The sequence below is a fragment of the Arvicola amphibius genome, chromosome 2 (assembly GCF_903992535.2).
Source record: "Arvicola amphibius chromosome 2, mArvAmp1.2, whole genome shotgun sequence".
NCBI lineage: Eukaryota > Metazoa > Chordata > Mammalia > Rodentia > Cricetidae > Arvicola > Arvicola amphibius.
This window is the reverse complement of record NC_052048.2, coordinates 83,134,837-83,159,021: the sequence shown is the minus strand read 5'-3', so window position 1 is coordinate 83,159,021 and position 24,185 is coordinate 83,134,837. Positions and strand designations below refer to the sequence as shown.

Below are 24,185 nucleotides of genomic sequence, written 5' to 3'. Positions count from 1 at the left end.
TAATCTTGTCACTTGTGTTCTTGTTTCATGTGAAAACCGGTCCTATTGTGCATAATAGTGCACAGAGAAATTTGCAGGAGAGAATAGTAAAGAGCTTTGGGGATGAGACAAAATACTGTGTGAACCATTCATAGGTGTTTCGATGACCAACATTTAGTCTTCTGTTTCTGCATTTGGAAAAATTAGAGCTACTTCATAGAGTAGTTCATATTCAATTAGGATAACAACTGTCTGCTGCTTTTCATCTACCCAGAGGCTCATATTTCCATTTTTAAATAGAACTTCCTTTTTTTCTTCTTAAGGCAGAACATCAGTCATGTTCCATTTTAAAATATCTAATTGTTTCTTGCATACCACAGTGTAATATAGGTTAGTTCTACTTGAGCAAAGGTTATAATGGAGCCACATTGTATAATTTTGTTTACTATATTAGAAAATATAGATGTATTATAATAATTAGTGCTTTTTATTATCCATGGTTTTGAATGCCTAGCTAGCATCATTAATCTCTTGAATTAACTTCAAAATTTTGACTTGTTGTGTATGGGATGTTGTCTAATACTCTTATGAAAATATTCAACATTAATTCTTTCAAGCACAGTAACCATGGTTTCCAGGATATTACTGCTAATACAAACAGGAAGTTTCTAGTATTTTAATAATATCATGATGATGGCAGTTTAATAGTTTACCACATTACATGAAAATGTTGTTCCCTGGCAGGTAAAGTACCTATTCCTTAGACACCTCTACATACAACGGATGGCTTTATAGGCATTGAAAAGATGCTTCCCAGGTAACTTTATTTTATGTAGATATAACCTTTTGTTTTTACTTCCTGTGAAAAGCTTTGGTCTGCAATTCTCAAAGAGGAATACTTTTGTTTTTGAATTAATTCCTCATAATTAGTCTAATGACCCATTCCTGCCTTGGGGACATCATTTATGAGTTCTCTCCTCTGTAACAACATGAAACCTTGGAAGTACAAATTGATTTTGTTTTGATGGAGGCTACTGCACCAAAGACAAGGAAAGTGAGGGTTTTGTTCTACCCCCTAGGCCACAGATGCGATTTCTCAGAATTCTTAAGTTAATAGGCCTAGTGTCATTCAGATGATACCAATGACACCCTCATTATTTCCAGTGCTGATTAATGTAGCTCTAAACCAGTTGTGAACATAATTTAAAAAGGGTTAATTCTTCTCTATTTGTGTCACTAAAATAACATGTAATTTGTCAGTGATAAGAACTTAAATAAGCACTGGTTTTGTGCTGCAAATGCCTTTTCAATTTATATTTCAAAAATGTTTATGTTCCGCTTAAATTTTAAATACTATCTCCCATTCCTGTCTAGACAGGTAATACCTAAATGATGCATGCATTGAGACTAGTTATGGACATTATTGGAGCTCCCTGTGCTTTGGAGTCTCATCAAGATTTTTATCTTTGCTCTCTCCACCAAATTTTCTTGTTCATAATACACATTCTGCCGATTTCTGTAAAGATTTGAATTATAAGTGCATGTAAGATGCCTAGCAAATATCATAATGATATTAGTCCATCAAATCCATGTGAAATTGAGCTATAAGTTTCACAGAGGTGGTGTTGGTACGGCATCTCCAGCTCTTAGCAACCCCAAACAACTCACTTTTTCTTTAGAATAAATCCTTGTTCTTGCTGTTGAGATTACTTCACAAATTCCAAGAGTGTCTATTCAATAAATAATAGCAAAATGACTTTGTAAAATATTAAATTATAACCTTCACAACATGTGCTCCTTATCCATTCCAAGAATTATTAAAATAATGCTAGAATAGTGTACCTTATTCATATTTGGGAAAATGTATAAATTAGAAGCTGAAATGATGTGGAACTGAGTGATTTATGCTATTAGCTAAAAGAACTTCTCCCCTTCAGTATTTGTTTGTGGTATCCTTCAAGAGCTGATATGTTTATTAACTTTTGTACCTCCATAAGGTGTGAACACTATATAAACTAAATAATCCCTGGTTTGGAAAATTGATTTTATGCTTACAATGGGGGAAAATTTTTACCGAGTCCAGTAATAGTCAAAGTGATTTTCTGTAAAAGCTATTATTTTGCTTTATAAAGCATTGGAGGAATTATGTATAATTCTAGTTTTTCTAGTTTCAACATAATGTATTTCTCCTAGGCTCCCTGATATGCAAACTCAGAATAGTCACACAAGTACAATGTATTTGCCAGCTGTGCTTTGCTCATTTTCATGACTCCAGAAATCATCATCTTGTTATTACTAAGTTAACTATTACCAGCAGTTCAAGATATGCAAAATAAATCAATCCAACCAAATTTTAATGTGTTTTATTTCAGAAACATACTCAAATTACCTGTATCTTAAATGAAAAAAATGTAAGTGTAATTAGACCTTTATTTAGTGCCCCTTTCCTTCCAAGACACTCATTTTTTATTATATTTTATTAAATCTTTGTGAATTTTAAAATTTGTTTGGTTCATATTTACACCCCCTCTCTTGCACTGACTCTTCTCAGATACACCCCATTTCCATTCCCCACCAACTTTTTTTTCTTGTTCTTTGTTTTTTTTTTTAACTCATAGAGTTCAGTTTTGCTGCCTAGATATTTGTGCCTGTGACAGCCCACTTGGGTGCTGTCAATCAAGCAGGGACCACACCATTAATAAAAATTGATGTTTGCTCTCCTTCTCCCAGCAATTATCAATTACTCCCCACTTAGGGATAGGACATCATGACCATCTCTCCTTTCCATGTTATGATTTTGTCTGACTTGATATTGAAAAGCTTTGGAACATACTTCCATGAGTGTTGTGAGTTAATATGTGCAACCACTCCACTGTGTCCCTGGCACACATTTTTATGTAGCTACTGTCTATGACTCTTAGATATTTTTTACAGTTATTTTTAAATTTAATTAAATCTATTTATTTTATATCCTGACCACGGTTTCTTCTCCTTCCTCTCCTCCTATTCCCTCTCCCTATCCAATATCCATTCTTTCTCTGTTTCTGTTCAGAAAGAGGCAGGCCTTCCATGGCTGTCAACAAAGCAAGGCATGTAAAGTTGCAGTAGGTCTAAGCTCCTTCCCTTGTATTAAGTCTGGGCAAGGCAACCCACTATGAAAAATAGATTCTAAAAAGTCAACAAAAGCATTAGGGACAGCACCTGCTCCTACTGTTAGGACCAAGCTACACAACTGTCACATATATGTAGAGGGCCTTATTCAGTCCCATGCATACTTTCTGGTTGTTAGTTCAGACTCTGTGAGCTCCTGCGAGCCCAAGTTATTTGCTTCTGTGCTTCTCTTGTGAGGTGTCCTTGGCCACTCCAGCTCATACGTTTTTTTTCCTCCCTCTCTTCAGTCTTTACACACCTCTTTTCATGATTATCCCTTAGTTTTGGGAGGAGGCAATGGCCCATGTAGCTTTGTAGTTACAATAGTCAGGAAATGGATATAGCCAAGATGGCCACCAACTGCTGGGTGAATAATGAAAATGTGGTGAATTTCCATAATATAATGCTATTCAACTATATGAAAAAATGAAATTTGCAAGTAAATAGAGCTGAAAATAATAATTATACTGGGGTAACACTGGTCCAGAAAGAAAAAGGTCACAATTTATCTTACACATGGGGATGTTAGCTTTGAATCTTTAGATTTGAATATTTTAACTGAAATTTCATTGAGAAAAGAAATTTAATAACAAACCATGGGAAAGGGCTTTCTAGAGAGACGAGGTAAGTGGAGGTGGTATGTCGTGGCATTTCACTTGTGTTTTAATAAATAAAGCTTGCCCGAAGATCAGAGAGTAAAACAGCCACCCTGGTCAGCATTATAGACCAGGCAGTGGTAACACACATCTTTAATCCCAGTAGCCACACTAGTTGCCATAGATAGCAGGTAGGGCCTGCCCTTAATCCTAGTGGTGCACATCTTTAATCCCAATCTTAGAGGGTTATAAAATGGAAGGAGACAGTTTTCAGTCTCAGTTTTATTATGAGATTCTTGGAGGCAGAATTGCCATTTCAGACAGGTAGAGGTAAGACCCAGTCTTGATCTTCTGACCTTCAGGATGAACCCCAGTTCTTTTCTCTGAGTTTTTATTAATCCTGCTTCAGTGGTACAAATGGGAAAATGGAGAATTATGGAGCATAATCAAGTGGAGTAGTAGGCCGGATGATAGGGTAACAGAGGCATTATAAGAAGGGAAAATTCGTACTGGATATCTTTAAAATAGCCATATGAAAATCCACCATAATGAAAGATTTCCCGCAAAAAATCATATACATATATAAAGCAAGAGTTTATGTGGAATTACTGCACACAAGTGGCAATTCCTCTTCTAGACCCTAAAAACTACCCAATTGTAAAAATACAGCTCTAGGAATGAGTTACTTTATTGAGTTGTTGCTTATTGTGGTCCTATAGAACCACAATCATTACAGGCTATTTGACAAGAGCCTGTTGATGAAGACTTTTTATACTTTAATCATTGAATTTGGAGAAATTATGCAGATACTGACTTAGGAGCTTCATCCCTACTGGCTTGGTCTGTAGGCTTAAAAAGTCATATGTACATTTCTGAAAGACAAAAGTTATCATCAACCTTACCCAGGTTTAAATGATGTGAGATATTACAGTGATCATCTTGGCAGGATATGATTACTGATGAAATAGTTGCATCAATATTTTTGCATTATATTAATATAATAATTAATAATATTAATTAGATAATATAATAATTAATTATATTAATTAGACCACTGTCTAATTAGATTTCAGGTCCACTCAACAAGATACAACCCATGGTTGTATTGCTATGGAGACCTGGACCTGTGGCTAGTCAGATCATAAGACCTAAGGAAAACATACGTTCAGTGTGCTATTTACCTATAGTATTAAACCAACTCGTAATGACTTATCTTTATACCCATAAGTAAGTGCATATATCAACCCTTATGAGAGGAGATTCTCTAATGCGGTAGATAGAAACAAAACAAATATCAAAAAATTATTTACAACGTAGGGCCATAGAAACTGCAGAATGCTCAATCCATGGAGCTCAGTTATTTTTACAACTCTCTCTACCTTGCCACGAGTCTTGGTGTAAATAAAATAAATACAATAATTTCTTATTCATCTGAAAAACTTTGTGTTTATCTTTTACTTTCTACTAGTTTATAACCATAGCAAAGCCAGATGCCATCTCTATACTTCAAATATATAGGAATATTCTCCCATATTAGAAGGAAAACACTTTAAGTGTTAAGCAAAATTAAATTCAATTAATTCTAGATTTTAAAAACTCCATACAAATACAATTTTATGTACTGAATTTAATCATGTCTAGTAGTTCATATTGTATATATAATGTGATATATTATATCTGATTAAGAGGGGAATGTTATACTCAAGGGATCTCCATTTTTGAGAAGAAATATAGAAGTACATGTCCTTAAGTCTAGATGAAGTTATAAATTGGAAGACATTCAAAAACAGTTGTAATGGAATGAGAACTGAGAAAGAGGGATGCATTTTGGCTATAGCACTCTCTGTTGATAAGTATGTAAGTATCATCTCAAAAACTCTCAGTTAAAAATATGCTCCAGCCCTACAGTTCTGAGTCCTACTTTTCACAGTTTACCTATGTTAATCCACTCTGTGTCTCTCAATGTAACAAACATTTCTTTCTCCATAAAACTGGATGATCATTCAGAGAGCATAAAGGACTCCACCTCTGGACAGTAGCCAACAACACTGTAAGTTTAAGATACTTGAGTTCATTAAAGCCAAAGGAAATAAACTTTATGAAATTGGCAAGAAAATATACCTTAACACACAGACATTCGAGTGTGATGTATGGGCTATTTCACATAATACAATCAAACAATTTAAACCTTTATGTTAATAAAGTATATATTACTTGTTTTACAAAGAACAATTTCTTCTTGTTTATAAAAAGTTCCTCAAATAGTCAGTACAATTGGAGAATCTATACTTAAGAAGCAGGAAAGTTCTCTCAGTAAAATATTTGTGCTGTTCTCATAGCAAAGAATGATTAATAAAGTACTGTCTTTAAAATGAGTAATATCTTAATGTGTATTTTAATGTTTATTTTGAAGAAATATGAAAATAATTTTGAGAACCAAGATCTTCACAAAGTTATCTAGTTCCCCCATGTCTTAAATCTCATTCTAATAAATATAATGTGATTAGTTATTACTTTTGTCTATTTATTATGTGTAATTATGCCATTTTATGTTCCTATAAGAATTAAGCTATTATTAATTTTATATGGTATTTTTGTAGAATAGTCACTAAAAGTAAAGCTTCCTCATAGAAAAGCAGAGAGCATAAATTAGGATATAGTGAATAAAGGATTTCAATTGCTGTTTTTTCATCCAAATATTTTTTAATTTATCTTCTGTGTCTTTAAATCACACATTTACTAAAAGCAAGAAATTTTAGCTACTGACAACTTCATAGGGCAGATTAATGTTTTTAAAACTACTACATCCCAAAGAACAAATATGTTACCCAAGCCATACCTGACAACATTCAAACTGTTACTTCATTTACATTCATCTCTAATCCATCAATCCATCTAAACTATGTATCTATCATCTATATATCTGTCACCTATCTTATAGGTGCAGATCCCTATAAATGTCATTTATGCATGCTTCTTCTTTGTATATGTCATATTTCTCTACTTATGCATTTCTATATTTTTATGTATCCTCCATCGATATTGATATATCTTTCCATCTATCTTTTATAACTTATGTATTTATCTATGAACTCCTTATACCTATGTTTCTATTATCATCTATTCATATAATAGTCTACATTTGCATCTATTATCTTTATATTCATCTATCATTTCTATCTTTCTATTTGTATCTATCATTTATTACCTATATATTATATATCTAAATATCATCTCTCTATTCATCTACCTGTGATCTAGATACCATTTTCATATCTCACAAATTCATATTACCCCTTTAGGTAATATGAAACCTGTTTTGCCATGTATTCATTTCTAAATTGCACTATAATCTCTTCAAAACTTTTCTAAAACCAATTGAGATTCTTGATTCACTAACTGTTTTTTGTACTTTAAACAGTTGACTTTTCTTGTAAAGAAATTTCATTTACTGAGTATATCCTATTAAGCTATAACAAGAAATCAGTAATAGCCTAATACTCATAGAAAAATAATAAGTAGCATAATAACACATATAAAATATGTATAAGAAAGTAAAAAACTTAAACCTTCCTAATCTTCGACTCATAAATTCAACTCTGTATTACTGTATCTGGCTTAACTACAAACTCATTTGATGTGTGTTAAAAGAAAATAATTAAATTTTTCCTCACACTGCATATGCCAAGTATAAATTGCCTCCATACACTAATGAATTGACCATTACATATTTGAGAGAGTGTAGAAGATTGAGTATATATATTTCTTTGGCAGTTTAAACAAACTTTGACAGTTTCTTAATTCTACTTCATCCATGATAAATACCTGGTCTGATGGCATAGTTCTGTAATGGGTTATGCAAGACACAGAATGAGGTATAAGGTGAACTGTTTAACCTGTCCGGCATCCTATAACTGAGTTAGGAAACCCTTTAAACTCTAAGTGTTCACATGCTATTTGTTGCTTTTTGGTTTTACACACTTTGTATGTTTTAGTAAACTTTGCAACTATGCTCAGTGCTAGAATATTTTTGTTATTATGAAGTATTTGCTTAATTTCAGGAGCTATATGCAATGCTTTTTTTAAAAAAAAAAAAGTAAAAAACTATCTAAAATGCCACATCTCAAAAGGTCATGATTTTCATACTCAGGAAAAAAATTGACCCCTCAATTCAAGAATGAAATATTTCAGGCTTTTAAGAAGGAAATGAAACAGTGTCATTAATGTACATAACACTTAACTTTATAAATGCTTTTAGCGAATTGAAACAAAATCCAAAATCCAAAGCACACACACACACACACACACACACACACACACAGAGAGAGAGAGAGAGAGAGAGAGAGAGAGAGAGAGAGAGAGAGAGAGAGGATAAATTGGCTGTGTGTCAGAATACTGCATCTGCAATCCAGCTCTACCTGACTCTGTACTCGATCTTGAATCTCCAGCTGATGAAACTTCTCTCCAAAGGCTGGAAATGGGAAGAAGTTTTTCTGAAGTGTAAGCATCATGTGGAGACATTTCCATGACTCCCATACCCCTCTATATACTGAGGCATTATTCTGTATATTCAGAGAAGAAATTATTCTACCACAGAATGAAAACTAATTTGAACTGTGTAAAGGAACATTGTAGAGATTATTTTATTTTCAGTAACAAAGATAAATAATTGGAAGATATTCTATGTGACTGTCAGAACACAATATCAGATTTTGTTAAATGTGTTAAAGAAGGTACAGTTCTGGCTTATGCCACAGGATTTCATCCAAAGGTGGCCTGTGATCCATAGATGGTACTTGGGAATGATTTCCGTACAATGGTCAAGAAGCTCACTATTAAAAGCTGCTCAATCTTGTACTCTTCTCTTTGAACTGTCACCTGGTCCAGATCATCATTTTATTCTGATTAACACCATGCTTCCCTCGTAACGACCTATCATAGGATTTTATTCATCAAGTGTCAAAATCACTACTGACATGCCCCAGTAAAAAATGATCACATCTGCATTGGGTTTATCATTGATTGGTCTACAAAGACAGCGCTGAGCAAAACTCACCCACTGCCTCTTGTTTAGGAACCGCCTTGGCTCTCACAGGCTTCAGTGCCCCCCCCCCTATGTTCTCAGGTGATATTGTTTGTTTTCAGCTTTAAAATTATTCATATATCTTCTCCACTTATGTGTTTTTGTGTTTTATAACAGTTATACATGGTATATAATGCACTAGATCATCTTCTTCAGATTAAAGAGCTCTCCATCAGTACATAATATGCTGAGTTTCCCAGGTTAGCCAGAGTGCCTCTATAAGATTCTCAGCTTGTATCTGCAAATTTCGCAGAAGATCCTTTTGTTTGGATTCAGAGTATAGCTATCTGAACCTCCTTGATGTACTGAACTACAGTACATCCTCTGCTTTATGTCTTAATGTAAAGGTTTGTTTGGTTGGTTGTTTTTTGCATGTGCATGCTTATACTCTCTGTATGTGTATGTGTTTCTTTCCTTTTTCTTTTCTTTGTTCTATTCTGGTATGCTTATTTTTGAAATTTGTTTTCTAAAGAGAGGGAGAAGAAAGGTAAGGAGTTGGATAGGTGGGAGGTAAGGAGGAACTGAGAGGAGATGAGGGAAGGGAAACAATGATGAGAATATATTGTGTAGAAAAGATACATTTAATAGAAAATAAGCAACAGAAGAAACAACTAATAAGAAAGCCCCATGATGCTTCCCCAGGGCCTAGTTGGATAAATTGAACACATGAGTTAGACATGGAGGTCACCATCCCCATAAATCATTACAAAATGGGACTATTTGGAATTAGTTGATCACTGGTTTGTGTGTTTCTTGTTTAGAGAAAAATGTAAGTTGTAAAGCTTCCCCGAATATCGGTTTCAGCTTTCCAGTGCCATAGTAAAGCTACTAACAAGGCAGGAGGGGTGTGTGCATAAAAAAAAAAAAAGAAAATCAATACGAGGATCTCTGAGTATCAGCTTTTGTTTAAGATCTGAGTGTACTTAGTTTAAATGCTTTACAAAGATATTGTGCTATTAATAAAAAATTGTAATGTTTTTTTAAAATATAATTGCATTGCATGTATTTATTCATCAACTGTTGATTCACTGTCTAATAAACATCTACTTTTCACTGCTAATGAGGTAGTGAACAGAGAAAAGAAAACCTTTGTCTTCACCCCAAATTTGCAAAAGGTGTAGGAGGCAGACAGTAAATACTTGCCATATGGATCCTTAGACAGTGTTATATTTTATGACAAAAAAATCAGGAAAGGGTAATAGGCAACTGAAAGACTATAACTTTAAATAGGAGATGCTGAAGAAGTTAAGTGAGGCAGGTGACTGTAGAATAACAGAGCCTTGAAATCAGTAGTCAACATGAAGTCATGGAAGGCAGTTTCTGGAATATAGAAGAGCCATTAGAGACAAGATGCTGGGTGATATCGGTGAAGAGACAGGATTTGCAGCAAGTAACACACTCCCAAGTTAAAAGGACAGTAAGTTATGGAAGGAGCTGCCCACCCTTTGGGACATTTGAGTGTCTTTGCAGTTGGACTGCAGTGCTACTGTGACCAGCCGTGACACAGCGTTTTCTGCAGTGACCTTTGTTTCCAGCACTTCTGCATTTCTCATGTTTCACCTTTTCACGAGTAAATCATTGCTCACTATGAACATAGCTTTTATTCAGATTAGGTGCTGAGAATGTTGGGAAATTGAGGATCCATCTATGAGTGTAAGGGGAACTTTGCTAGGAGAGTCTTTTCAGAATAGTGAGCAGCTCCAGGAGTTAAAGAATTGGAAATAAGCAAAGGGAAAATATAAGGAGAGAATTAGCAATGTCAGAGAAGATCTTAATGAATGTTTATATCCATTGGTGATTACCCTCCAAGGCTGTCAGAACCTTAAGATTAACAATAACAGTTTCTTTCAATCCTGAGTGTACAACAACTGGCTAAAATTATTTCAGACATATCAATACAATGAAAAGAATTAGGGACTAACATTCACACTGAGTACATCAGCCTTTGCATCACAGCCCCTGTTTTGAGGATAGCAGAGCAAAAAGCAGCCTTGTAAATCTCACGGAAGTGCATTCTGTTAAATGGATGATTCTTAAACATCAGCAAGATCTAGAATTTCCTAGTATGGGGTTTGACTGAAGACTCTCCTCACAGGCACTGGTATTGAACTCGTGGTCCCCAGTTTGTGAGATTCCTTTGGGAATTTCTGCAGCCCTGCTAGAGGAAGTAAATCATAGGCAGCAAGTTATGAGAATTCATAACCTTGTCTCTTTTCCAGTTGTCTCTGTCTGCTCTTTGGTTTTAGTTGAAAATGTGAATTCTAAGCTTCCTGCTCTGGCCACCTGCTGCCACAGTGCTACTGCCAATACATACTCTCTTCCTGGAACCATAAGCCAGCAAATCTATTTTTGGAATAAGTTGCTTTTAGTCACAATGTTTTATCACAACAGAAAAGTAACCACTGCACATGAGAGCTTGTTATACCCAAGTGAGTGTGTGTCCTGCCCCAGTCCAAGGTTGTGCTGCTGCTGCTGTTTTTCTGAGAAACACTAATCATAACTAAATATTTCTAATTGTTAGAGAAGCTTTGCATCAACTCCTTTCCTAATTAATGGATTGAATTTGGTGTGTGGCAAAAATTCCTGTGAAGGTCAAAGAACAGGATTTATAAATTTTCTTTCGCCATGTAGGTTCTGGGGATCAAAGAAATGTTGATCTTTCAGACTCTGAGGCAAGTTCTGATACCCACTGAGCCATCTCAACAGGCTACTCACATTTTTTGAAAGTCTCTCTACTTTAAAAGTTTATCAGTTAAGTTAATCCCTGGAGTCGTTCCCAAAATTTCATTTCATTTCTTTCTTCTTACAGGTATTAGAAGCACTGTCCCATAGGTGACAGCAGGGTGTACATAACCCTTGTACAAACTCTTAAATTTTAACCCCAATGAACTGGACAGGACAAGAGTCCCCTCTGATATCATTTATTTGCAATGGCTTTCTTTCTGTAGAAGGATTTATATTGAGTGTCAGTGGATTCCAAGACCCTTATTCCTCAGACTCGTGTGGAGTGTGTTTAGAAAGGTATGTTTAATATTTCACATCTCCACCAGAAGTTGAGCTGCTGAGTTGGGTTTCAGAATTCTGATTCTGTCACTTCAGTGCAGCAAAGACATGCTGAATTCCTCCTCCCCACAAAGCCCCTCTCACACACAGTTGTTAACCATGCTGAACAGTGCATCATGGCTCTGCCATGCCGTTCTAGGATTTGTAGATTACCAGTGGAGAGGAAACAGAATCCTAAAGCCTGGCTCATTGTTTGGAAAGATGTTGTGGTGCCCCCAAGTTCTCATTCAGCATTTCATCATTTCCAGTCTAGCTTCTGGCTTCACAACATCTGTTGAAACCAAGTTGTTAAAACACTTGGTCCATTCCATATTAACACACACACAAGATAGGAGTACTTTTCTGTACTCACTGCTAATTTTCTTTGAAGCATTTCCCATAATGGATAGTTCCTGGTTTACTTTTGTGATGTTAGAAACCTTGGCTTCTTCTAGCACCTGTGACCTAGCCTTGGACCTCTTACTGGCTGTTCAATTTCTGAGTATAGCTAGGATAACTTTGTGGTCTTTCCCACCATCTACATGTATAGAGAGAGCGTCTTTACTTTATAGTCTACAGTCTCAGGCTAAAGTGCCATAAATCAATGTTCTTTCTTGGCTTATTTTACTTGCTTTTTAAGAAGTTGATAAAAAGCTACTGTGCTTCCTGTCAGTTTTTCTCAAATACCCCACAACTCACTAGCATCTACCTTGTCCAGTTGTTTCTTTTTCTTTTGAGGAAACACTCCTACAGACTATGTCATGCCAATCTATGTCAATCCACTTAAGTCAAACTCAAGGACCTCTCTCTGTGTCTCTGTCTCTCCATCTGTATGTCACTCTTTCTCATAAAATGGTCTACTTCCTGAATAAAGGTGCATTTATTGACTGCAATATGCCACATGATGTCTTTATTTCCTTTTGAAAAAAATGTATATCACATAGAAGCTTTATAATGATTAATTTCAAGCAACTTGGGAAAGTAAATTCATACAGAAAAAATTAGTTTCTATTTAAGCAAAGGGAAGACTGTAGTATTAGCATTAAATTAGACATATAGAAGATACCTAGACTACATTATTTGTATGAACAATGTACCTGACTCTATGGGAGGACAGCATTCAATATAAATTTTATAATCCAAGTATTTATTTGACATATGATTTTACATTTAGTGCAATGTTCAATTTCTAACTATTTAGTGGAAGACTGGGGTGGTATTAAAAAGATACAGTAAAGAGTTACAAAAAGAAAACCGTTAAATATGTTTCATTTCTAAAAATATCTATACATCTTCTCTATGAGCATACTTTTATTTAGCCATGCTATTACCCTCTCACCTTAGTGTTCCTCTCCTCTTCCCTTCCCTATCTTGCAGCCTTCAGCAAGGTAAGAGTGATTTTCTGCATTATGTATACATGGCCAATACTTAATCAAGTTCTCCTCTATTTGTCTTGGCTGTTAAGTTTGCAAGGATGGGATGTTGCATCAGAAAAATATATGACGCAGGTGAAGCATAGACACTGAAGAATGCATTTCTTCACTAATTAAGCAAATACAGAAAATTATTTAGTGTGTTAAATAGAACCTGGGATAATAAGTCTTCATTGTCAATTTTCCAGAATCTCGAATTACCCGTAAGAAAAGCCTATGGACCTGCTAGCGAGGAACTATCTTAATAGATTAATTGAGATGGGAAGTCCTGCTCTGGGCTGGGATTCTGAACTGAATAAAAAGGATAAAGTTAGTTGAACTTTATTCCTTGCTCTCTACTTCTTTATCATGGCTGTCCTGTGGCCCAGATACCTTGAGCTCAGGAACAACATTTTCTAACTGAGAGCCCCAAACCCTCTTCTCCCTCAAGTTAGTTATCTCAGGGTATTATATCAAGCAATAAAAAATGAAAAAAAAACAGTTATAAAAAACTAGATTATTTTATTTACAATACACAATAATCCTTAAAGTCATCAGATAATAAATAATTCTTATCAGAAATGGTCTTTGAAAGTTTATTTATTACCAGTGAGATGATGCATGAGCTTTCTGGGAAGAATGTGTTTGTCTGACAGCATTAAAGCATGAACTTAAATAACTCATTCAGGCACTTATGTATATATTTTTAAATGCTTTGCAAATTTCTCATATTCCATTTGTGTTTTTCCATACTATATCATAATTCCATGATGATTCTGGCAATGCACTCTTGAACTTGATTAGCTATACTTAAAACAATAATGATGTTTGGGTATTAACTAAATAGTGATTAATGAAATATGAATAACTATAAGACAATTTAAACCGAGGGCAAACCACTATTAAGGAAATATGAGAATTGGGTAAAAATGTACATGTTTACAATTTTAATGTTACATTTTAAATGAATTAATGAAGTCATTTAATATATAAAGTTGATTACTGCATTATCATCCTATAAAAATATATTAATAAAGAGGAAAATTTTTCTTTGAAAATTCCATTTGCACAATGTACGATTAGTGTATCCATCTATGAATACCTCCCACTTAAATCCTCTCATAGCCTACTATATCTCTTTCAAGCTTCATGTCTTTTATTATTATTATTATTATTATTATTATTTTAAGTAGCAAATAATTAGTGCTTCATATATGTACGTGTGTGTGTGTGGCCATCCACTGACATATCAATAACCAACCAGTGGTTACATCCTGATGTCTTTAAAGTAGAATGATTCATATTCCTCATTTGTCGTTAGCTGACAGTCACTCCTTCAGAAATGTTGGATGAACCTCATTTCATGCTGGATTCTTAACTGGTGCAATCTTTTTAAAAGATACTTCATTATTTAATTATGTATATGTGGGAGAGGTATATGTTATGATTATTAGTGCCCATGGAGGCAAATGGATTCAGAGCTTTCTAGATCTAGAGTTTTAGGTGATTTTGAGTCCCTTTCACATGTTCAGACTAAACACGAGTCCTCTGGAAGAGCAGTGTACACTCTTAGCTGTTGGTCTACCTTTTCATCCCCTGGCTGTCTCTATCTTGTGTAAGTCTTTGTTTTTTTCTGTAACCACTGCAAGTATGAGTTTATTTGTACAGTCTTGGAGTTTCTCTTGCTGGGAAGAGACACAATGACCATAGAAACTATTTTTTTTCTTTTGTTATACATGCTAGGTTTCTCTGTGTAGATTTGGAGCCTATCCTGGAACTTGCTCTGTAGACCAAGCTGGGCTCAAATTCACTGAGATCTGACTGCCTCTGCCTCTGGAGTGCTGGGACTAAAGTTGTGTGCTACCACCACCAGCAGCAATGATAACTCTTATAAAAGAAAATATTTATTTGGAGCTGACTCATATTTTCAGAGGTTTAGTCCATGATCATCATAGTAGGAAATAGCATACAGGCAGACGTGGTGCAGAGAAGTAGCTGAGAGTCCTACATCTTGATCATAGGCAGTAGAAGGAGGCTGTGTACAACACTGGGTGTAACTTGAGCATGGAGGATCTTAACAAACATTGCCACAGTGACACACTTCCTTCAGCAAGGGCATACTTCCCAATAGTGCCACTTCCAATGGAATAAGGATTTGAACACTTGAGTCTATGGAGGCCAAATATATTGAAATAACCATATGGACTAACCATATCATATCCTAAAATCACTGCTGTTCTTCCATTTCTTTAGGGTCTTTCATTCTTTCCACTTCCTATTCTGGAAAGATGTCTTAGCCTTGAATAATTGAACCAGAACTGAGTACTATGTGAGACCTTTGATAATTTCCCTCTCAGAAGCCAGCATCACACCTTTTGGTACCATGTAAGATGGTTAGCAAAGACAGATTTTTGTGTCCCAGTTTAGATTGGCTGTAACCAAAGTGAATGATGTTTTCAGCCTGGAGTCTTTCCAATGAGTTTTGGTAGACAACCAAGAGCATTATCAATAGCCTGTGTTGTTTACAGTATCTCTGATGCCTCCCTGATTAATGTTGAGAGATATCCTATAGTTAGCCCTGATGTTTTCATCTAATAAACCATATTTTTTGGGGGAAACAATATTGTCCACTTATGAATGGTCTTCTTATTTTCAAATTCCCCTTAAATATATACATATATACAAATATATATACATATATTTGCATGTAAATATATATGTATTTTAACAATATATGTATGAAATGTATATATATATATATATATATATATATATATATATATATATTAGCTTACATACAAGAAGATTTTTATGAGGTTTCTTCCTGTATCCTTACTTTTGACAACCTATCCCTCTGGGCTCTCCTTCCCTGTTCCTCTATGCTGACTTAAACACTGAAAACCTATTTAACTGCCCTTTTTTCATGTTACCTGACTTCTACTATCTCTTCTGATGAAGCTGTTTCTTGAGATGGAAGATTGTAAGTTTTGATATAACTATAGCATCTTACACCCTTCATTTTGCATAGTCCTTCTACCAACATATCATTTCCCCATTCCCAATTCTTCTCCGTGCTTGGACATTTCTAACCCCAGTGTTCCACTGATTATTATCATGTCACCTGTATGTTTTTACCCTCACTCCTGTAAGGCATCTGTACCCAATAGCCTGTTTCCAGTGTCCCGACATCCACATGTGCTATAGCTTAAACATAAAAAATAAAAGAACCAAAGACAGAAGATCTTTCTGGTCCTAGGTTACCTCCATGAGTATATTTTTAATAACTTCATCCAAATTTCATGGCTCTCTTTTCCTTCACTGCTGAGTAATATTCTATTTTGTATATTCTTAAGATGATATACAGCTTGACCAGTTCCATTTTCTACCTCTTTTTAATAGAGCCACAAAGAGAATCCCTTTAATAGCATATGGAGTCATACAATCTATTTCTAGTTTTTCAGAAACCTTCAGACTGACTTCTACATTTATTTCACCAGTTGACATTGCCTCTGAAAAGAACATTTCCTAAAAATAGAATACCTGGATATTTACTCTGAATAATGTATTTAAGGACATACCAATGAGAGGACAGTACTTAATGACAAAGTGCTTGTCACCCACACACAAGTCCTGCAACTAATTCTAAGGATCTCAAGGATTTATCAGCATTCATGTTCTCAGAATTCACTTAGGCATAATGTAAAGTAGATGGAAAAAGATTAAGAAAGTTGTTTCAGTTTGAGAATGTTTCATATTAGATACTCATCCAAAAAGATATAAGTAAAATGTTTGAGAAAATTGCATATGCAATATTTTAGCTAAATGCTGCTTTTTCAATATAACACAATATAATATTATAAGAAAACTTACTGTGATACTGTTCCATCTTCCCAAATTATTTAAAAATACATTATTTAGAAATGTCTAATACAGGATGGGCGGTGGTGGCGCACGCTTTTAATCCCAGCACTTGGGAGGCAGAGGCAGGCAGATCTCTGAGTTCGAGGCCAGCCTGGTCTACAAGAGCTAGTTCCAGGACAGGCTCTAGAAACTACAGGGAAACCCTGTCTCGAAAAAACAAAAAAAAAATGTTTAATACAGTAAACTTCATTAAACAAAAGTAAGATTAGAATGTTTTACATTTTTATGTATAACAATTTATTGTAGTTAACATGAACATAATGTTATCTTCTAATTTCTGCTTGTGTGTCTACTTGACCATTAGACACATGTAGGTTTCAGGAGGTTTAGTCAGAAACTAAAGCTGTGAATTTGGCAGCAGTTCTCATTCTCTTGAGCTGTCAGGACAGTGAATGTGAACACCATTTATCCCCAATGGATTCGCACTAAAACTACTTGAAATAACACTTGTGGCATGCTTCATGCAGTGGTTAGTACTAATGGCTGGTGACTGCTGTGGTTGCTGTTATTGGATACATAACACACTTTAGAAAAAGATAAGTATACTTTCCTGGACTGCAGGATGAAATGTTCTGTTCAGAATCCAATGCCTTCCAACACTTTCTTCCAAACAAATACATTTGGGATTTCTTTGACAATTAGGAACTAGTTTGACTATTATAAATTACTATTGATCTGTAATTTTTAATAATACATTACATTTTAAAATGAGCTGTATAAATATAATATCTTAAACAAGAGTAAAAATATGCATAAAACAAAACTGACCTGAAATTTGTATCTGTAAATCAAAGTCTATACCCATTTTATTTTTAGAAATAGACTAATGATGACCATTAACTACTTATAATCAACCCCCTTTAAAAGGGAACAAATATTTATATACAATTATTTTCAGAATTTGTGAGTTGTTTCTCTGAATTACTTCATGCTTATTTTGAGGCAAAGTATTTATATCGTTCATGGAAACTGGTTGGGGCATCTTGTTCCATCAAACCACATTAGCCTGTAAAGAATTCATGGGTTCTCATTTTCTGTGTAAACAAAAGCAGAACCTATTTTCCAGAGTAACATATCCTTATATTCAAATTTTGAGTGAAGATACCTTTAAAATATATGTATTATGTATTATGTATATGTTTAACTATATATAGATGTGTGTGTGTGTGTGTGTGTGTTTGGCTTAACAGCCACCAGAATCAAATATTTTTTTCAGCAGTTAACTCATTAACAGTCAAAAAATCCAAAGAAGACCAAATAATACACATAATCCAGACTCTGTGTATTTTCATCTTTACATGACCTATTTATCTTACTGTTACTTTTAAATATTGCTTATTTTTACTCCTTTAATCTATGACTGTCTGTATTCTTTTTCTCTCTCTCTCCTAATCCCATCTACATTTATCCCACACTGTGATTTATTCAGAGTTCTTTTTGCCTGAAACTGTATTATAGTGTATTTGTAATCATTTTCTGACCAGAAAAGAGTTTTTTTTCTCTTTTAATGCTGAACAGGTATGGCTAGGATTAATGCTGTGGCTTTGCCTTTTGGCTCTGCCCAGTCCAACACAGCAGAGGTATGCTCACCACCTGTGTAAGCCATGCTTACCACCCCACCTCCAGGAATGTGTCAGGTCTTTGCCACCAATAATCAACTTGTAGCACTCTGCTCACAAGCTCCATTTAAGAGCTCTGTAGCAGGTTCTACTGAAAGAGCCAGAGTTCTTCACCTCATGCCATCAGTACAAACCAGGAAACCATTTCTCTCTCTCTCCGTCCCTCCCTCCTTTCCTCCCTCCCTCCCTCCCTCCCTCCTCCTCCTCCCCCTCCTTCCCCTCCTTCTCCTCTTCTTTTCTTTTCTCTTTTCTTTTCTTTTCTCTTCTCTTCTCTTCTCTTCTCTTCTCTTCTCTTCTCTTCTCTTCTCTTTTCTTTCTTTTCTTTTCTTTTGTATATCGAGACAGGGTTTCTCTGTAGTTTTGGAGCCTATCCTGGAACTAGGCTGGCCTCGAACTCACAGAGATCTACCTGCTTCTGCCTCCCAAGTGCTGGGATTAAAGGCATGTGCCATCACTACCTGGCTATGGAAGCCATCTCTTAAAGAAGCTACCCTTTGTTTGGAGCCAGCAAACAGAGCATATCTGAAAAAATGTGCCTACCAAGAAGATCCAATTGACTCCCATTTTTTGTGTTTCTAGAAACCTTTAAAAAGAAGCTCTTAGGCTTTATATAGATGCCCATTGCCAAATGATGGGTGCCATTATGCAAATGGAGACTGTATTTTTGTTATTGGCCACCCAGACCAAATTAATCTCACAAACCTATATCAATTACAACACTGCTTGGTCAACAGCTCAGGCATATACCTAGCTAGCTCTTGTATATTAAATTAACCTATTTCAGAAATAACAGAATGGGATAAAATGTATAGTAGGCACTATCTATTTTGTTACATTAATAAGATGAGTATTTACTCAGTAGATATATTTAAGACATAATTAAGCCATGTGTCATTTGTTTGTCGATGAAAATTATTCACTGTCTTTCTCATATATTCATCATTGGACTGATATTCCAAGTAGGCAGGAAATGAAAAACAAGAGTTACAGAAGCCAGGTCGCAGGATTAGTGTAATCCATGTAAATACAAAAGATCAGTCAGAAGAGAAAGCCAAATTCATGTAGGGCACTCTTCAGAGATGGTATTTTAGCAGGAAGCCTTCTCAGCTGTAAAGCACAGCACTGACCTGTCACACTTGCTGGACCTCAAATCATTATGCTTCCTTTATTAGATATCGACTTACACATTGCATAATATCTTTCATAGCTTTGTCTTTCATTCACTGAAAGGCCTGCAGACTGAATACTAGTTATACATGATCATCACAAGTGCAGATGTGAAATTTCTACATTTACCTATACGTTTGTGTATTAAACAATGTGTGTTGTATTAAATTTATGCATGCACCCCTAAGTCTGCATATATATAAATGGTATACTATTTAAACATATAATGAGAAACTTCTTTATATATACACAGTCTGTTTTTGCAGTTACAAATAAGTTAAGAACAAAATATATTTGGCTGTATATCTAGTGAGCCCTGTAGTCATTTGTTCATTATTTTACTTAACATGAATCAGTCTTTTAAAATCTTATTTAAACTAGTCAACTATTTGAAGTGAATAGGTTTAAAATGTATGCCTCCTTTCATGATGAAGGATTAGAATAAAATAAAATGTTATTAATAATAATTTAAAAAGTGTAAACTCAAATGGAAACTTTCAGTGAGACCAAGAACTGCTCTCCACTGTGATTCCTCATAGGAACAGTATGGAAGTCACAACCCTTTGTAATTTTGACCAAAGATACTGGAATGAAGACCAGGGTTCTTGCCCTCACTGTGAAATATGACCTGTATCAAAGATGTGGCATGTATCTGGTTCTGAATATTTATTTCAAGACTAAATATATTTATAGTAGTAAAAATATAGACATAGAAACATTAAATACTTGAGATCAAATGAGATATGTAATATTAAAAGTTAATTATAATTCTATGTTTACTGAGTAAAAATACTTTTTGCCATCTATTTTAAGGAATACAAATTGATAGGTTCATTTTTATTTACATAGCGAAGTGGTTACAATATTGAGCACAATTTTATCTTCTTCTCCTTCCACAGTCACTCTTGCCTGCCTTTGAGAATATACTGGAACATCCTAAGTCTGCTCTTGGAGCCCATTTCCAATGCATGGTCGACCATGTTGCCCTGATTCTCATCTTTTCTGTTTGTGCTTTTACCTGCACGTCCTGCTTACCCCCTTCCCAATGCCAGTGTAAAGTCTGTAAATTACTAGAGTTTGAACCCTTCACCTCTGCTTCCTGATTCCTCCATTCCCAGTGGTTGTGTAAGGCCAGCAAGTTATGACAGTTTCGACCATTCATCTGCACTTTCTGCTTCTATTATTCCCGGTGCCTATATGAGGTCTGCAGCTACTGGATGTTTGCTTTCTTCATCTCCATGCCCTGCTTCCTTCAGTCCTATGCCTAGGAGACCATGTAATCTCTAGGTTTTTCTCATTTTACTTAACTCTACATAGAAGTGAGGTCATACAACAATTTGTGTGGTTGATTTATTTTATGAGTATAATGCCCTCCAGATTCATCTATATAGTGAATTAGAACATCAAAAAATACTAACACACTGATATTTTAACTACTTTCTTCACACCTTACTTACATATCAACTTTAATACTAATGATGCTCATAGGGAGAGTTGCTTGTATATAAGATTATCCTGGTGCTGACTATAAACTTGAGGCTCATGATTCCTGGTGTGAAAAATTTCCTGCTACTCCACAAATGGCAGAATTGGATTTGAAATCAATCAGTATCGTGTAGAAACACCTGTGTTTAACTACTATAATATGGACAGACAAATGTTAAGTCTGAACTGTGGCACTCGCTGTCATCATTAGTGGGTGGGATGGGAAATACTGCTGTTAAGCTAATCCTTCAAAGAAAAGTTTCTTTTTTCTCATCCATTCAGAAATCTGCATGTCTGGATTATCTGTAAATTGTATTGGGTATAGTGCTGAAATGGTTATGAAAACCCGATTCAAAATAGGAGATAAAAATTAATGCAAACAAAAAAGCAAAAGCAATTAAGTTCATTTGAGAATCTGAATTCCTGTCTACTCTGGGAGTGGATCATAGTAAATGTACAGAGTGTATCTCATTTGCCTAGAGAAAAATTCCTCAATCTGTGATTGGCACACTTCTTAGAACACTTTGGTGTATTATCTACTGTCCTGCAAACCCTAAAAACAGCAATGAGTATATAAAATTGTCTCCAGGATGCTCCCCCTGCATCAACACTTTGATGTACTATTCCTCATCTACACTTGAAAGAAGTGAGGATGCATTCATGCTTAGTGAGAGCCTGTATTCAGGGCAGTTTGTTTCTGTGATAAATATGGTGAAGTTTTTACGTGAAAGTGTATAGTTTTCAAGTTAATGTGTCTTAGGCATATTGCCAGATATCATGACAGTTTTTATATTTTTTTTTAAAAATAGAAACATTCCTTTCTTTCTAGGAGCAATTTTTGATGAATCTGCTAAAAAAGATGACGAAGTATTCCGCACAGCAGTTGGTGACCTCAATCAGAATGAGGAAATCCTACAGACTGAGAAAATCACATTTTCAGTGACATTCGTTGATGGCAACAACCCTTTCCAAGCTGTTCAAGAAGGTAAGGCCATCAGTGATTTACTATCCGCTTTGATTATATTATTTTATTGTTCAGTAACATGAAAATAGATTAGTAAATAGCAGTTCCTTGTAGGCATCATTCTGTGTGGTTTTCGCTAATTAAATACCTTTCTCTGAGAGTGCTTCTTATGTAAGTATTTTATCTCTTATTCAAGTTTTGAAGGCACGTCATATGAAAAGTTATTATGTGGATTGAAATATGATATAAAAGAGCACATACATTTTACAGTCAAGAACTTTACAGCATTGTTTTGATATCAATAGAATGGAACATATTCTAGTAAAATATGACTGTCTATCAAAATTTTTGCTTTGGATTTCTCCGTGATTACTGCTGAGTTGTGTGTTGTTACAACTTGCAATGACATTTCAGGTGCACATGTGAAAAATGCATTGCTGCAAGGAAAACCTGGAGACACTATCCACAAATCAGCAGTGTTACATACACTGTGTTCCTAATCCTGAATCTGGCTGTACTGTTTTATTTTCTACAAGTTACCAAACCTAAACTTAGTATCTTTCTTCCTGATTTTCATGATATTGACTTTATAATTCTCATGCACAAACATAATCTGCATAGCTAGTTCTTATATTAATGGATTTCTCTGAGTCTAATAATCTAATTAAGTGCTAATGCCCTTCTTAGGTAAAGTACTCATAGTTGGGTAATTATTTCTTTATGGTTACTAAGGCTCTAGGTTATTTTTGTGTTTTCAATGCTGAAACACACTTCTGTTCACGATGACATTAAGAGGTAAGTGATCTGGAAGATGCTGAAGGCATGGGAATCTGCCTTCATATGGGGTTAGTGCTCTTAAAAAAGGAGGTAGAGTATGCATGCTGTTCCCTTGCCTTCTGAGGACACAACAAGGACACTTTCTGTAGAATGAGAAACCAGCGCTCAGTAGGCAGAGTCTGTTAGCCCCACAAACTTGGGCTTCCAACATTCAGAAATGTGAGCAGTAAGTTTTCATGTAGTGTAAGTTACTAATTGAAAGATGTTTTCTTATAGTTACAGAGAGTAAGAAATTGGTCTGTTTTATGCTTTTTTGTAACTATTCCTTGAGGATAATGAAGGGCAGAGTAATATAGTCAAATGACTTGGTTTTGTGAAACATTTAAATCAAATTTGAGAAGAGAAACAACAGTCATCAAATTGGAAATAGTAAATTGAGTTGACAGTAAACAGTATCAAAAGTAAAAATATCAAAAGTATCTGACATTGAGCAGATGAGAAAATAACCCCAAGTGTCTGGTTCATGCACCCTTTTATCATTAGTGTAACTTTTTGGAGTTTGGATTGTCTGAGAGAGGACTCATGTGCATTCATTTACTTTGTTCATAGACTGAATTTTGTACCTGTGCTCTAAAAATATTGTTTATTGCTGGTTGGGTAGCATAAACAGGCTGTTTTTTATGAAATAAACAGAATAAAGTACTATTTTCACAGAAAACTGAAAATATTTAATGATGATAAAATACATTTTCATTTCTAGTAACTGCATATTGATTCAAGGCCAAATTAAAAATGCATCCAAATATTTCACATTAAAAACACCGTTATACCATGACTTAAAGTTCAAATAGTGATATGCTAAAAATCTTTTATGTAAGCATTTATATGATGTCTAATATTAGAATCTTAAGGATGTTAAGGAGTTTGAAAAGCAATGTAGAATTTGAAGAAGATATTTGAAAATTTACAGAGTGTATGTTCTCTAACAAT

The 24,185-nt window shown here is 34.9% G+C and overlaps 1 protein-coding gene across 3 annotated transcripts in view; it reads left to right on the top strand.

The window, feature by feature from the left end:
• Positions 1-24,185, top strand: part of Grid2 (glutamate ionotropic receptor delta type subunit 2) — a 1,433,911-nt gene that overhangs the window by 230,347 nt on the left and 1,179,379 nt on the right. For all 3 annotated transcript variants that reach the window (XM_038318962.1, XM_038318963.1, XM_038318961.1), the window contains exon 2: positions 22,284-22,439. In XM_038318962.1, the coding sequence (XP_038174890.1) occupies positions 22,284-22,439 (156 nt within the window). The remainder of the gene's footprint in view (positions 1-22,283; positions 22,440-24,185) is intronic.